Raw genomic sequence first — 15,252 nt, 5'->3', positions numbered from 1 at the left:
GCTAAATTAAACAGAATATCATGTATATCCTGGAAATATACTCCAGTATGATACAACCTATGACTTCAGAATTACTTTGGAGAAAGGATTTGAGAAATCAGTACAAATCCAGGAAATTAGTGGAAGCATAGACAGAGGAATTTGTCAAGTAGACAGTGATGCTGAATGCAGGCTGTGAGCCTTTCTGAATTAGACGAGTAATGAAAAACTCTGCCCTTTCTATATTTTAACAGGTATTGTGCTGGTTTTTAACAGTTCAGAATTGTTAATCTTTTCAAAACTTAAGTTCTGTTGAGCTCTTATTGCTAGCTAAAAAGAATAACGGATGATTTTTCTGTTTTGCTTCCTTTGTGAAAGAGTAAACCTTTTCGCTTTTGGAATAAAAAAGAAAGGGATTTCTGATAAATCTGAAGTGCTTGTACAGCAGAATCAAATTGCCCTGCTTGGAATCTTTTAACTCTACAGGCAAAAAATCCAGTGCACCCTCTGGGAAAAAGCACTGAGTGAGGAGAACACAGGAAAATCTTGCTTAGACTATGTGATAGAAGTACCCCTATAACATGTGGGACACATGGAAAGAATCTAATTGTCTAAACTCATGAAATGTAAGAATTAGAAGATTAAAGACACCAAAATTTGTTTTCTGGCAAGACTCTGTAAAACACTGTTGAGACCTTCCATATCTTCGGTGTTAAACCTGGAAGATGAGAGAACCCCAAATCTATTATAATTCAGGCGGGGTTCTTGGACAGACAGTTAATCCACCAGGCCACCAAGGAGGAATATAAATGTTTTGCTGATGGCAAAGGAATGGATGAAAGAACAGGCTTTACTGAAACAGAAAAAAAAAAAAAGTATGAAATATTTTGTGTGATGTATCTTGACAAGGCACTTGAGCAGCGTTCAACACCCAGATTACTGCAGAAAGAACTGGGGGATTCAAGAGACCTAAACAGGGAAAATATTGAATGAAGTGTCGTCTTGGCTGAAGCAGAATGGAGCACACAATCCCATTTTTAGAAAGATTGTCTGATCGTTAGATTTTTTTTTATAATAACTTCTCAGCTCATTTTACATTAATTTTTAATTTTTTTAAGACCATCCAAAAGTGTTAACTCCAGCATTTTGCTTCATTATGTTCTTCACTGCCACTCTCAAGTGCTTTAAAAGATGACAGTGGAGCAACACAGCTTATAATGACTGATGCTTGGCTGTCTCCTCTAGCTTCCTACACTCATACATCTTGTGTTTTTAGTTTCTTCTGTGTTGTCCATTGGTGTGGTTACTTCACTGGCAGGACTTTCTTATTACAAAAAGACTACAGGGATGCCTGTTATATCTCATCAGCAAGGAATCAATTGCTGTTTGCAGCTTCTGCTGAAGGAGAAAGCTGCAAATGAATGAACAAACAAACAAAAAAAAAGTGTTTCTAGTGCCTATTTATAGCGCCAGAAGTTTCAAATTTTGCCCAAGCACTGGGGGAGATTGATACTGAGTACATTTGGAATTAACTGGATGCAGATTGAGGTATTGGGCCACTGTTATTTCCATTAGGACCTTCCCTGCAGTTGGGTGTGAGTGCAGGATGGCCAGAAGAAAGCAGAGCATCCAGAGAAACTCTTCAAAAACCTGAGTTAGAAATCCAAGTGTCTGTTATAATCCTCCCAGAATCTTAATTCTGGTCTTGACCACTGCTGGCAAATTTCTATAGAAAGCTGGGCAAATTCTGTGACACTAGATGCCAAATTCTGTGAAGAGATGCAAAAATACATTCCTGTCTGTTGTTAAATAGATTCCTCATCCATCTGGCTGGCTTGAGTCCATAACAGCAACTCCAAACAGCACAAAAGGTAAGGCATCCCAGCAGAACTGAAGCAGGAACAAGCATTAATCTACAACAGTTTAATATTAAAATCCTTCTTTCAAAAGGCATTTAGACTTTGCATGGACAGGGAGGAAGGTTTGCACACAGCAGCGTGGAAAGCTTTACTCACCCTGTGCCCACCTGCAGCTTTGTACTGACTATCCTTCTGCCATGCCTGGTGGCATTTCTAATTATTCCAACAGAGAGCAATTGTTCATGCAGAAAGATCATAAAATGCATATGCTGGAGAGATTCAGTTATGGAGCTCAGCCTCCTGCTAAGCCAGCACTTGTTAATTTAGAATTACCAGAAAAGATGCAACTCCAACATGAATTCCTGTCTTTAAAATACGAAAATGAACAAGATACCACAGCCTTGAAGTGTTCAAGGCATTCTAATGATGATGAAGGTCAAAGACGAAGTGCAAACCTGTGGAAGTGAAGAGTTGTCAGATACTTATTTCCATGCTTATTTCCACATGCTTATTTCCGCTGAAGTAAGTAGACTGAAGCTTAGAGTGGAAAAAGATGGGAGAATACAGATGCGCTTTTTGGTGCTGCAAGAAGGAAGGACTATGGTCAGCAGTAACCCAAATGACATTCCCGAGCATGTAAATATTGCAGTAGGTCCTACTATAGCAACAACAACAAAAGAGACTTTAGCAAGTTCTTGCTACATGTTTGGGTAGCACAGCTCTGTTTGTACTCAGTTAAAAGGAAACTGTGAAGGTAAAAGTTCTCTGTTTCCTCAGTATGGTAATCCCAGACACAGCATAATCAGAGGTTTCTAGGCTTTTTACTAGGTCAATGCTGATGGTGATCATCGTCTTGTTGTGTGGCTGGGAACTAATGTAATTTGCAAGTATACAAATAAGGTAATTCTGCAAATTAACTGATGAATCCTTGAGTCTTTGGCCTTCTAAAATCCATCATAAGATAATTGGCAGGAGAGAAAGGGAGAAATTCATTTGCAGAAGCTCACTAAGCTCAAGATAGATCCCTGCAAAGCTTGGGAAAACAGCTTTCTGTGGCTCTGCTGACTTTCTGTTTAATTACTTAGCCAGACATGACCTTGCACAACTTCTATAATACAAGGACTAGGAGATCTTTTGTGGTAAGCAGAGCCCATAATAACTCTGTTCTCTAATCTCTCTTTCTCTAGCTGATGCCACCCTTTGCATAACTATACATATCCCTGAAGAACTTAATTGAGGAATGGCTTTGCGAGGGGATAATAATGGTTGAGTTGTAGGAAGTAATTACACAGGAACAGTGTTACTTGTCTTTTTATTGTTACATACAAATACTGTTATCAGAAACCTCATTTCTATTCACATGCCCTTTGGGTTGGCAGTTGCTACATGTTTGGTCCCTGGAAGAAGGAAAAACCTAAGAGGCTGGATACAGTGATGCTATTTACCTGTATTTTTCATGCAACTGGGAGGTGTGTAACTATTCAGTTGTAATCTTGTATGCACCTGGGAATCTGCCTTGTATGAAGGCATTCCCAAGGAACGTGAGTGTGAGTGGCACAGTATGAAGGCATTCCCAAGGAACATGAGTGTGAGTGGCACATTAGGAGTGCCTAGCAGGGAGTCTCTGCAAAGTGAAACCATACTGCTTGCAGTGACAAATGACAAGAACTGAAGGAACTGGAGAAGTAGTGACATAGCGGCATAATACAGTGGATTCTCCAGTGCTAAGAAACTGTTTCATTACAAACCTTGCATTATATGGTTCTCTTGTTTTGTTTTTGAAAGCACTGTATAAATAACAAATATTTTAGTTTGCATTCGTGATCTGACAGTTTCAACTTGCATTGCAGGGGACAGTGATATTATTTTTGAGGTGCATCACATCATACGTATAGATTGTGGGAGTTGGTTGTTGTTTGGATTTATTTTTTTGGTGGTGCGTGTCTGGGTTTTTTTGGTGCTAAATATACCTGTAATATGCAGTTCAGGAAAGAGTCCAAGTTCTGCCACATTTTGCTGAACATACAGATGCTATGCTAATCCCTCTAGCTGTTGGAGTCATTCATACTTCCACCCTTATCATACCCCTCTAGGACAAGCACAACCTGCCCCTAAATCTCATGCCCTGAAAACACAACCCTCTCAGAGCACCTGGCCACAGCTGCTGCTTCCAAATGCACAAAAGTACTTTGACACCACATGCACATCAGCTTCTTAAATGTCTCACTCTGCTGTATTTGCCTTTCCAGCAAAAAAGCCGTTCTGCCTTAAGGGATGAAAAAAGGCTGACTGGTTCTTAACTGCATTCTTCCCCAAGTGGCTTGGGACATTGTTAACTGGCTGTAATTATTCTTTATTTTAAACTAACTAATGTGCATTCTGACTTTGTTGTTATGATGTTCATTAGCAAGCATCCAGTTTTGAATGTGTATGTATTCTGGGAATGTCCAGTCTATAAGAATGGACTGATTTCTGTCACAAATGTAGGTGAAATACCCTGAGGAACAAACCTGTACGTGATAACTGATCTGAAATGAAATCAACGATGTTAAGGACAGAATATCAATGGATGGTCAAGTTGCAGAGTGGATTTGCGTGTGAACATTTTCTAAAGTGCGATACAATTTTTATTGTCCCCAAAAGATTGTTTGATGGGAAGACTGGTTCTGAGCCTCTGCCTGCAAAAGATTTCTCCCCATGGTCTGTGTCTGTGGCATGATTTCTTGTTAGCGGTGAAGAAAGCATTCATCTCCTGAGTGGTACTGTTGGTGGTTTTGTGATAGAAGTGGGATGCTACTTCTGCACTCAGGAAATGTGGATAGAATGGAAACTTCCCTTCATACCTCGACTCAAACATAATTTATAATTTAAGGAAAAGTCTGAGTCCTAGCAGATGATTTTCCTTGCTATTTTCAAGATACTCAGCAATGTGGACTGCTCAGTTTTCAGATGGAAAAATGTGTTCAGCATGTAAAACTGATGCTGAATGCTTTTTAACAGCTATGGTTCCACCATCTGCCTCCTACTCAAGCCCCTGGATCTGGAGTTTTCTTCCCTGCCATCCATAATAAAGAGCATTGAATTGCAGCTGCTCCCCCAAGCACAGGCTACTAATAGCTAGTAATATTGATTGCTGGATAATGAAGGAGGCAACTTGTTTTTTTTTCTGTCTAGTGAGATTATTCCCGTCAAAAGTATGATTTGAATTTCCAAGTGACTCTCTGTGGACATTCTTCTTATCATAATAGAGGCTCTTTACCCAGTGTAGAATAATAGACTTCCTTAGTGGAGCAAACCACATCAGGAAGAGATGCTCTCAAAATTATACAGGTGGAAAGCTACTGCTGAAAACCTTGTTCCACAATTGCCTTTTCAGTTAATTTCCTCTTGTATACAAGCCCTTTCTCAGAGCATTTTACATATATTTCCATAGAGAGCACTTAGTCACCGAGCTTGTGCACAGCGCTCACATCTCAAGATACCAGGCATTGCAAGTGCCTGTGCTAGAAATCAGCCTGATGAGCATTCATATGCCTGGTTTGGCTAATAGAATTACCTGATCTGTTCAAATGTGCAAAATAGTTCTAATTGTATATGAGACTACTGCTTTTTCTGGGTGTTTTGATACCTGTCTTACTGAACTGGATGAGGAGGCAGCTGAATAGAGAAGTTGTAGAAATGGAAATAAGAATTAAGTAATGAAATAGAAATATGTGTTTAAAAACAAAAGGCTTGCCTATTGCTCATGGAAGTATTGGGGTATTTACAGGAACAAAACCTTTAGAGTAAAGGCTTAAGTATGTGACGTTGCATGCTTAGGAACTTCAGCTAATCTCTGAATAAGGCAATTTCCACATGTAGAAAATTATAAGGAAATAATTGTCATGCTATTGAGTTCTGTCCAAGTTGCGCACATCTTTGAAAGTTACTCTAAGCAAATCTAATTGTAACCCTGGATAGTACAAACTACAAGATAAATTTCAAAGAGCCTCTAAAGTCTGTGGGCTTTTCACCATACCAGGTGTTTATGTCATTTGCTAAGTATAGGCTATGCTTCCATCCTACCACTAGGAACTTTAAACGCTGATCTGCCAGTCTGCTAAGGAAAATTTTCTTGCTAAATTTTTAAGTCAAAATGTGACTGTAACTCTTCCAGGCTTTTTTTTTTCCTTTTTTTTTTTTTTGTTCTTTTTAAATATAGTTATAGTTATGTGAGATTTTAAAAGGCAACCATCTTCTATTGTTCCATTTAATTTTCAGAAATACTGAAAGGAAGAATAAAAAAATGCCTATTAGCTGGTATTTTGTATATGCCGCAGACATACATGTGTATGTGTGTGCATAGGGGAAAACAAAATTAATGCAGTGTAAAACACAGTCTTATCTAAAAATTCAGGTATCTTAGAAGCAAACCTGCTCAAGAAACTGAGATCCTTTTATTTAGGTTAAAGAAAGATCTCTCATGTCAGATATAAAAAGTCTCATTTCTTACTCAGATGCACTAAGCAACCAGTACATTTGCTATATGCATTACTGTATCAGGCCATCTCTGTGTATCAATGTACATACACATACATAAATACATCCCTGTGTATGTGGGTAAACAGACTTGCAAAGTAGTCTTAAGTTACGGTTCCTGTATATGCTAGCTACTCTCGTGCACTTTCAGCCTTTACCCAAAAATAGAGCTTGCCAGCTTTTTCAGGCTTTGTCTCTTTTTAAATATCCATTTGCATACATGGTATCCCTCAGTTCTTGCCTTACCTTCACATCATTGATGTTCATCCTAGTTCCCTCCTTCCCAACAAAGATGTCATCTATGTCAACCAGAATATACCTGTCCAAGGACAGGGTGAGCTTCTTCCCTGATAGGAAGGAGATGGCATCAATAAAGATCAGTTTGTGCAACCAGAAGGTCAAGTTGTTTCCAAAGAGGACTCTCTGAATCCCATCATGAAGCCCCAAATCTTGGATGACAGTTGCATACAGAGCAGCCTTTGGCAATGCTGCGAGGTGTGGTCTGGAGGTCTGCAGTTCGGTTAAAAGCACGGGTTGATAGGTGGAATGGTTAAACTGGAAAACTGTCCAGTCTTCACCAGGCAGTGGACCTTTCTCAACCCTTGGTGCTTTGGTAATGCGCAGCAGGGGAGACTGAGAGTTTACCATACAGTCTTTGAGGGCCACATTATTGTAAAGATGTAGTGGCAGTCCTTTCAATTTTGTACTGGGGGAGCTGTTTTCATTGGCTTTATGAAAACCAATTATGCTAACACTGTATTCCACACAGTATTTTTCCAGAAGCTCTCTATTCCATGAGTCCATGGATACATACTTTAAAATATTCTCATATATAACAATCATGTATTTTCCTCTTCCACTGTCTGTGAGAGGGGGAATGTCCCCCTTAGCTGGTGCAATGACCATGTGGTACTGAAATCTGCTGGACTCAAGGATGGCTATGATGTCTTGCCCCAGCTGAGAGTACTGGCTTTCCACAAACAGGAGAATGGTGGGATCAGTTTTAGATGGATAAATTGGCTTAGCTGTTTTCAGCTCCACAGACCTGTATGGTAGAAGCTTGAGGTCTTCACACTCTACTTCTCCAGTGGTTTCCACAAAGGCCATTTCCTGCTTGTAGCCAGTATAGAGGTAATAGGCAGAAATGACAATACTTGCCAAGCAGAAGGTCGCCAGAAGAATGACTAGTGTTCTGAAACTTCTGTGGAACTTCACAATTAGATTCATCTTTCGCAGGACGTTCAGCCTCTGTTGGACTTGCCGCTCTTTTGGTTCTCTGCTCCTAAAGTACAGTAGGAACAAGAAGATGCAGAGGTGCCAGTTCCCCTTCCAAGATGTTCATGTGACCATTGCAGTGCATTTATGAAGCTGTCAGGGACGTTATAAAGCCGTTGGAGTAGGAAGTCAAAGGATCCAGAAAGCTAAATTGAAAGAGGTTTTGTCAGAAAGCAGCAGCTGCCAATAATCAATGAAGAGGATTCTTAACATTATCTGCAACAAGGATCAGAGGAAGAGTAAATAAAATAAAATCCATAAAGCAATTAAAAACACATGTTGATAAAGTTGGTGATTGATAACTGGTAATCTCAGTTAAGAGGGAAGCTTATGAACAAATGGGAATGACTGAAGAATGCAGGACAAAATTAGGATAAAGTAAATACTTTTTAAATACTGGGCCATGTTCCATGTCAGTTTCAAACTTCAGAAGTATAAAGGGGCAACAAATTCTATGTTGGACCATGAAAGTGAAGTGAAAGGCATGAGAGCACAAATTTGCAGAACTTTTCTCTCCAGTTTCCATTCTGTACCTGGAGTGATCAGTACTTTACAGCCCATTTAAGGGCTGTCTGAAGTGACACCTCCAGCTGAGGGACCGGGACTTCAGTCTGTCCCTGCTGTACTGTATGGGTGAAGTAGAAGGGGCTTAAACCTGATTGCCTGGCCAACTCTGAAGCCCTTGTGCAATTCCTGGTAGTTCTACTTAAAACTTACGAAAAAATTACTATTGGTAAGAGTAAACCACATGACTGAGAGGCAATTAAAAATAACTAAATTCCTGTATGGGCTGATGCAGGAATTAATGCCTTTCTGAATTACTTATACTGTTTACTTATTGGAACAATGTGAGACTCTAAACTATGAATGATTTTTTGAGCTGCAAGGAAGAAACATTTTAGTCAGGTAGTTGTTAATTGATGTGTCCTCCTCCATTAACTCAGATTACACTTTTGAATTTCATTCTGGAAACTATTCCTTCATCCTAAGCTTTACACCTAAAACTGAAAAAAGCTTGTAAGAAAGATACTGAAAAAAATCATCTACCAGTATATTTTAGGAGTCTGGTACACAGTTCTAACAAACCTCTTGATTGTATTGGTTCAGGATCTTGAAAATGCAAGTGAAAAGTTTTCATTTTTCTTGAAATGCTTTGTATACTACTCTCCTACTGCTTTTGGAAGCTTGTCAAGCAATGAACAGAACGCTGAAATAGTGAATTAATAGGTCTACTTGCCCATGAGAGGCTTGTTGATGCTCTCACAGTTTACAGGGGGAATTGTTGCCGAGGCTATTTGTGACTTTGTCAGGTTCAGAATTCTATCTGCTTTACCTTTCTCAGAAGCTTGCCAAGGGAGTAGTACGCCTGTATGGAGGGCAAATCCATCAACAGCCCTACTTGTGTTACACACCCATTGGCCAAAAGGTGGGCAAGGTGCGTAGTTTTTCTGTGGACAGAATTCAACAGAAATGAGAAAAAGTGTTCTGAATTTAGTAATGTCTCATGTATGAGAGAAGAAATAAAAAGAAATCACACCTATCACTGGGAAATGGAAATCACTCTGATAACTGTAAGAATATTTTTGCTGGAATCTTGCTCCCTACTGAAACTCCAGTTAAGATTTTATCAAAAGATAAAACTGTATTAAGTGAAATATCCTTTGCGAGGCCATGTTCTAGTTTTGGTGACATTGATGAGTCACTCAGCAGGACTCCGAGGGTTTATTGGATCTGGAGGATTGCTCCCCCTTGGAAAGGTGGGTAATCTCACAGAACAGCTATTTGCAACAAGCCTTAAACTTGTTAGCATGAGAGAGGCAGGTATCTTGGAAGCAAGAATTAAAAGCCCCTCTAGGACGCTGCAGCCTTTGCTTTGTTTCAGCACTAGAGAGCAATGTTTTCTTGCTCTTTAGCAGACGGCACCTGCTCTCTACGCAGAGCAGGCAGCTCTGCTTGTTGCCAAGCATTTTCCAGAAGAGTCTCGAAATCCTCAGGGCAGGTAAAACACCTTAATTAAGACTCTTATGTGTAAAAATAAATAAAACATAAGACCTCTGCTCTAAGAAATATGCCACTAAATCACACTGAATGCTTACCAAATGTCTCAGCCTTCACCTGGAGTGCAAGAGCACAGCCAGAGAGCTAAAATTGCACGTTTTTTCCTCACTGTTCTGTCCTGCTGGATCTCCCAGGTACTGACATTGCAAGCTGTCCAAGTAATGAGCCAGATCTTTGCTGCTGCTGTTGTTTGTATTACTAAATATAATATGCAAACCTAAATGGAAATGAGAAGCTCCTGACTTTATACTAGCCAAAACAAAAATATGGTCTTCATTCCAAACCATTTGATCCAAATAACATTGGTAAAATCTCTTCCAGTTAAAATTCTAGTAATCAGGTTTAATTTAAGCTAATAAGTCTGTTGTATGCAGATTATATAACGTGCCAATATTCACAATTATCTAAATGTCTAAATACTAGAATTGATAAGGAATTTAAACTTGAATACAGAAACCTGGCATTGGAGCAGATCTCTTTTAGTTTGTGCATTGCATTTGAATTGCTCTTTTGAACTGATTATACTGTTCAGTAAAAAAAAAAAGTATGAAGTAATTAAAGTTTATGAAAATAAATCAGCTATATTAGCCATTAGTGGGACATTTTCCAAGGCATAATTGGAAGTTAAGTGTGGTTTGTGCCTTTGAAACTCTCCCTCATAAAGTTCAACAGCTTTCTAGTCACTGAGAAATTCAAATATCTTAAGAATATTGCTATGCTATATTCATTTGAGAAACATGAAAATAGGCTATATTTCATAATTAGTGTTATTAATATTAGTTCCATTTTAGAAATGGTTGTCTGAGGTCCTGTATTCCTACACTCACCAGTCAACATTCATTGACTATTCGGGGTAAAGCCCAAAGCTGTCTACACTGGATCAAGGTTACACTCATCCAGAGCATGATATAGATCTTCAGTCCTGCATTCAGCCAACTTCTGAGGCATGGGGCCTTTCCTCAAAAAGCAGATTTCTGCAGTGTATCTTTGTTGTGATGCTATAGCCGTCTGCAGGAACTGTAGTTTTTCTTTAGTTCAATCAGCCAAAGAAAAACTGAGGTTTCAAAATTGCTGCCTCCTTATAAAACACTACTTCCTGCTTCCCCTTAAAAAATGCTTTTGATTGATGATTAAAGCATACTGATTTTGAGCATTGATTGAGTGGGAGGTTAGGACTCAACTGTTTAAAACTGATAGCAATATAGTGAAGAGAAGAAGTCTTGTATGAATACTATGTGTTAACATTGCATCAGGAATCAAAGCTGATTCTCTCATGGTCCAGTTCCTATACTCAGACTTTCTCACAGGGCTTAGTGATTTAACAAGCATTTTGACCAAACCAGGTGCAACTTATCAGGGTAGGACATACACTGCAGAAAACAGTTACACTTAGTGAAAGTAGCTGTTAATTGCTAATAAGGGGTAGCTAAAATAATTAAGTAATCACCTGAGTAAATAGGTGAAACTCCATGAAAAGTGAGAGTTGCTGCCTTCCATCATCTCTCTGGAGAAAGAGGTGACAAGTGAGCAGTTTGGCTCTAGCAGGAGGCTGCCAGCCTGTCCAAATGGCAGGGTCAGAGCACTGTCTTGCAGGGCTGTTGTCTAGCTCTACTCCTTTTCTTACCCTTTCTTGTAGGTAGGCTAAGGGTCTCTGATCTAATGCAAGTTGCGGAAAGTAGAGATGTTGATATTAAGCAACAGTTGTGTTTATCTGCTCTATTGATCAAGTTAATAGACTTCACGTCTGCAGCATGTAAGAGCATGTTGTTGATGCCAGTGCAGAGTAGAGGAGCAGGATGCTTGCTAGGTTTGCATCACTGCAATACAATTGTTCCTAAGTCTCCTGTTTGCACCAGCATGCAAGACTGCTCTTGTGGAATGCTCTATGAGTAATCCATCTGGAGCCAGGTCAGAGGTTTCTTTCCATCCTACTCCAACAGAAGTCAGAATGTCTTTGTTTTCTATATCTAAAAATTTCCCTTTAGGCTAAAAAAAATATTGTGAACTTTCATCTTTTCCTGCCTTTATAAGCTTGTATGACTTCTGCCATTGATTAAAAGCCAAATGATCCATGAAACCTACTTGCTACTCCTTACATATGACTGCTCATTCAATATAGAAACAAGCAAACTGATTTAAGTGGAAAAAACTGCTCCTGTTGACCATTAGAGAAAGTTCAGGGTTTCAATTCATGCAGAGGGAAAACAGCTATTTTTCTCAGAAAAGTTTCCAAGAGACTTTTTTACTGAGCTCATGAAACTTGGGCACTTCTTGAAAATGTCCTTTTTCTTTTTCAAGATTTGCAAAGTTGCAATGTGTTTTGTGTTTATAAATGTGGCTTTGCTCATGAGGGGTGCTGCTGTCACCTGCTCATAGCTTGTCATAGGTTTTAGAACACTCTTTTGCCTAGGATAAGGGCTGGTAAAAGCTGTTGAGGTTTTTTAACTTTGTCCTAGCTTCACCTTATAATTTCAGAGTGGAGAGGCTGTTCAGCACTTTCATGTCTTGTTTATTTTTGATGCATAATTATCTCTAAGTTAAACCACCAATGTTCTAGTATTCAGCAATTTGATCAGTCTGTAATGCACATGTAATCTTGTGTGATTCAAGAAAGCTAAATGATGCCATAGGGCAAAGTTGACAATCAATGAATATAAAACAAAGTGCTTCAAATGCCTCAATAACTTGTGCACTCAATGAAAGCTGGCATTGTTGTGTGCATGAAACAAAACTTGGAAGCTAGCTATTTTACCCTCTTGACTTCTATATTTCTTTGGCTCTAAACTCTTCCAGATGATTTCAGAACTTGAAGGTTTGAAGAAAAAAGGCTCCCTGGTGGAAAGGCAGCTAAAGGTGTATTTGGAGATAGGTTTCATACATATATGTATTCTCATAAATGTACAGGTATGTGCACACACACACACAAACCCACACACACCCACACCCCACCTTACAATGTATATAAGATAGTCGGGGAAAGTGGTGTAAAGGTACTTAGGAAGCTGTAAACTTTTCATGCTTGAAAATCTGATAACCTCTGATAGCTGCAGACAGATTCATGCAAAGTTAACCGTTTGTCTCTCTCCAGGACCACCAAAGTTGATCTGGATCCTGGTTAGCATTGTCAGGTATGATCTGAAGCATGCTAATAGAGTGGTTTATTTTTAGTGTTTTACTTGTCTGTGGATTGAATTGTGATCAGAAAGAGCCCGGTAAGAATTATTTCTATTCCTTTAATACTCCTAAAGGTGTACAGATAGCCACCACTGCCTTGCCACAAGTCCCACTTTCTGGAACACACAATAATACGTGTACTGTTGCAACAGCACACAAGCAAACATATTTTATTCTCATTATGTCACGTGTGATCTGAAGTAGCTGACTCATCAGTGGTTTGGGTTTTGGGTTTTCTCTTACTGATGCTTTTAGACAAGTAACTATAACCAGGCTAAAAAAGTTGAGACTGTTCTTCCTGGAGAAGAGAAGCTGTGTGGAGGCCTCAGAGCAGTCTTCCTGTATCTGAAGGGAGTCTACAAGGATGCTGGAGAGAGACTCTTCATCAGGGACTATATTGATAGTACAAGGGGTAATGGGTTCAAACTTAAACAGAGGAAGTTCAGGTTAGATATAAGGAAGAAGTTCTTTACTATGAGGGTGGTGGGGCACTGGCAGAGGTTGCCCAAAGAAGTGGTGGATGCTCCATCCCTGGCAGTGTTCAAGGCCAGCTTGGACTGAGCATTAGGCAACATGGTCTAGGGTGAGGCATCCCTGCCCATGGCAGGGGTTTGGAACTAGAGAATCTTGAGGTCTTTTCCAACCCTAACTGTTCTATGGTTAATGAGACTTCTCACAAAGGTATTCTACGTGAATCTGTGGGACCTTTCTACAAATATGAATTAAAAAGCCTAAGGAAGGTACTGTTCTTTCTGCAGATTCTCACAGAATTGTTGCCTCCTTTGATTCTCCAGACCATATGTAAGACTTTTTTGCATTGCTTAACTCACAGGAGAAATTTATTTTAAGACCTAACAGTCCCACAGTCATTTGGACCACCCAGAAATGCACGTAAGTAACCCATCTGTGATGTTTCAGTGACATTTTCTTCAAGTGTCACAATTTAGCAGTGTTTTTGAATGTAAGTAGTTGTAATATTCCCCCAGAATTCAGACTACTGAATTCTTGAGTGTCAGGTGTGAAATTAGTAATAATAAAATATAGTCTTAGGAGGACCATGCATGAGGGGAGAAAGTGTCCATATATATTTCTTGTTTCTTGATAAAGTGGCTCTAGTCACCATTGTAGCAGGTAGGGGTTAATGACTACATTCACCTTTTGTGCAGCTCCCTATGTGGCAAAAATGTTGTGTAACAATATCAAAATATATCACTTTATCAAAATATACCAAAATATACATAATATTTAGATATTATTAGGCTAAACATTTAGCTCTGTGGCCAAACTTAAGAAAATGTCTTCTCAGTGCTCTTTCTAATAAATGTGTCATCTTGCCTGAGTGATGGTAATAATATCTATCACTTTTCACCAGTAACTCAGTAAACATTCACAAAAGCTAAATAGCATTATTCTTGGGTGAAGGCTTGACTTTTTCAAGGTCATTTGGCAGACCCATGACTGAGCTGGAAGCAATAGCCACTTACTCTTGCACAGTGACAGTCCACAAACAGATGTCTGTACAACCTTCACGACATCTGGAGAAAAATAATTGAACTTCCAAGGATCAAAATAAGGTTTTGAGATTATCTGAAAGTCAGAAGCCTACTGCTGAAGCCATGATGTCAAAGCTAAAATGTCATGGCAGAAAGTTGTGGCTGAAAACACAACAGAGATTTCCATGGTACAAAGTTGTGCATGACCTACAGGATCAAGTCCTTGGAGCTGATGCTTGCTTTCCCAGTGGGGTTAGTGGAGAGTGCAGGTGTAATGAATGTGCTGTGGTTGACTCAGCCCTTTTGAATGAAGACGGTGAATAAAAGCAGTCTTCATATGTTTTCCTGAGACAGCCTGCAAAATATTCCTTCTGACTTTATGCAACATATCTTCTGATCTTGCTTGGTTAATGGCTCTTCATCACTTCTGAATTCATAGTTTAATGCTTCAATGGAAGCCAATTTGAATTCATTTAACTTTTCAAATAAAACTTTAGTGAGATGCTCTATCAGATATTTTTTTACTGATTTCTACGTTTATAAGGCTGTCAATTAGCTATCCACTTTCAATAGAATGATTTGTGTAGTGAATTCAGTTGAGAGACAGCATTTGTGCAATATAATGGCTGCCTAACTATAACTCCTTAAAGTCAATCAATGCAGTAGTCAAAATCTATACATCTTGTTTGATTATATATAGAAGCGAATGCATGTAAAAAAAAAAAAAAAAACAAAAAACCAGGAGCTTTCTGTGGTTCTATTAGCATCTAGATAGCTGCAGGTTTTCTGTATCTGTATTTTGAAAATTTACCAAGGATTACAGATTTGCTGGATAGCTACTGAAACTTTTCTTTTTTGGAGCTTTCTTACCCCCAAAAGGTTAAAAGCCCCCTTTT

At 39.1% G+C, this 15,252-nt stretch overlaps 1 protein-coding gene across 1 annotated transcript in view; it reads right to left on the bottom strand.

Moving 5' to 3' along the window:
- LOC133220862 (bifunctional heparan sulfate N-deacetylase/N-sulfotransferase 4) overlaps nt 1-15,252 on the bottom strand; it is a 99,899-nt gene that overhangs the window by 72,413 nt on the left and 12,234 nt on the right. Inside the window, exon 2 of the mRNA XM_061369265.1 lies at nt 6,603-7,847. Within this exon, the coding sequence (XP_061225249.1) occupies nt 6,603-7,583 (981 nt within the window). The 5' untranslated portion in view covers nt 7,584-7,847. The remainder of the gene's footprint in view (nt 1-6,602; nt 7,848-15,252) is intronic.

Source organism: Neopsephotus bourkii, unplaced genomic scaffold (genome assembly GCF_033783945.1).
Source record: "Neopsephotus bourkii isolate Nb327-2 ecotype Australia unplaced genomic scaffold, CSIRO-AGI_Nbou_v1 NB_1488, whole genome shotgun sequence".
In the NCBI taxonomy this organism is placed as follows: domain Eukaryota; kingdom Metazoa; phylum Chordata; class Aves; order Psittaciformes; family Psittacidae; genus Neopsephotus; species Neopsephotus bourkii.
Note: the sequence above shows the minus strand (reverse complement) of the source record. Positions and strands in the feature narration are given on the sequence as shown.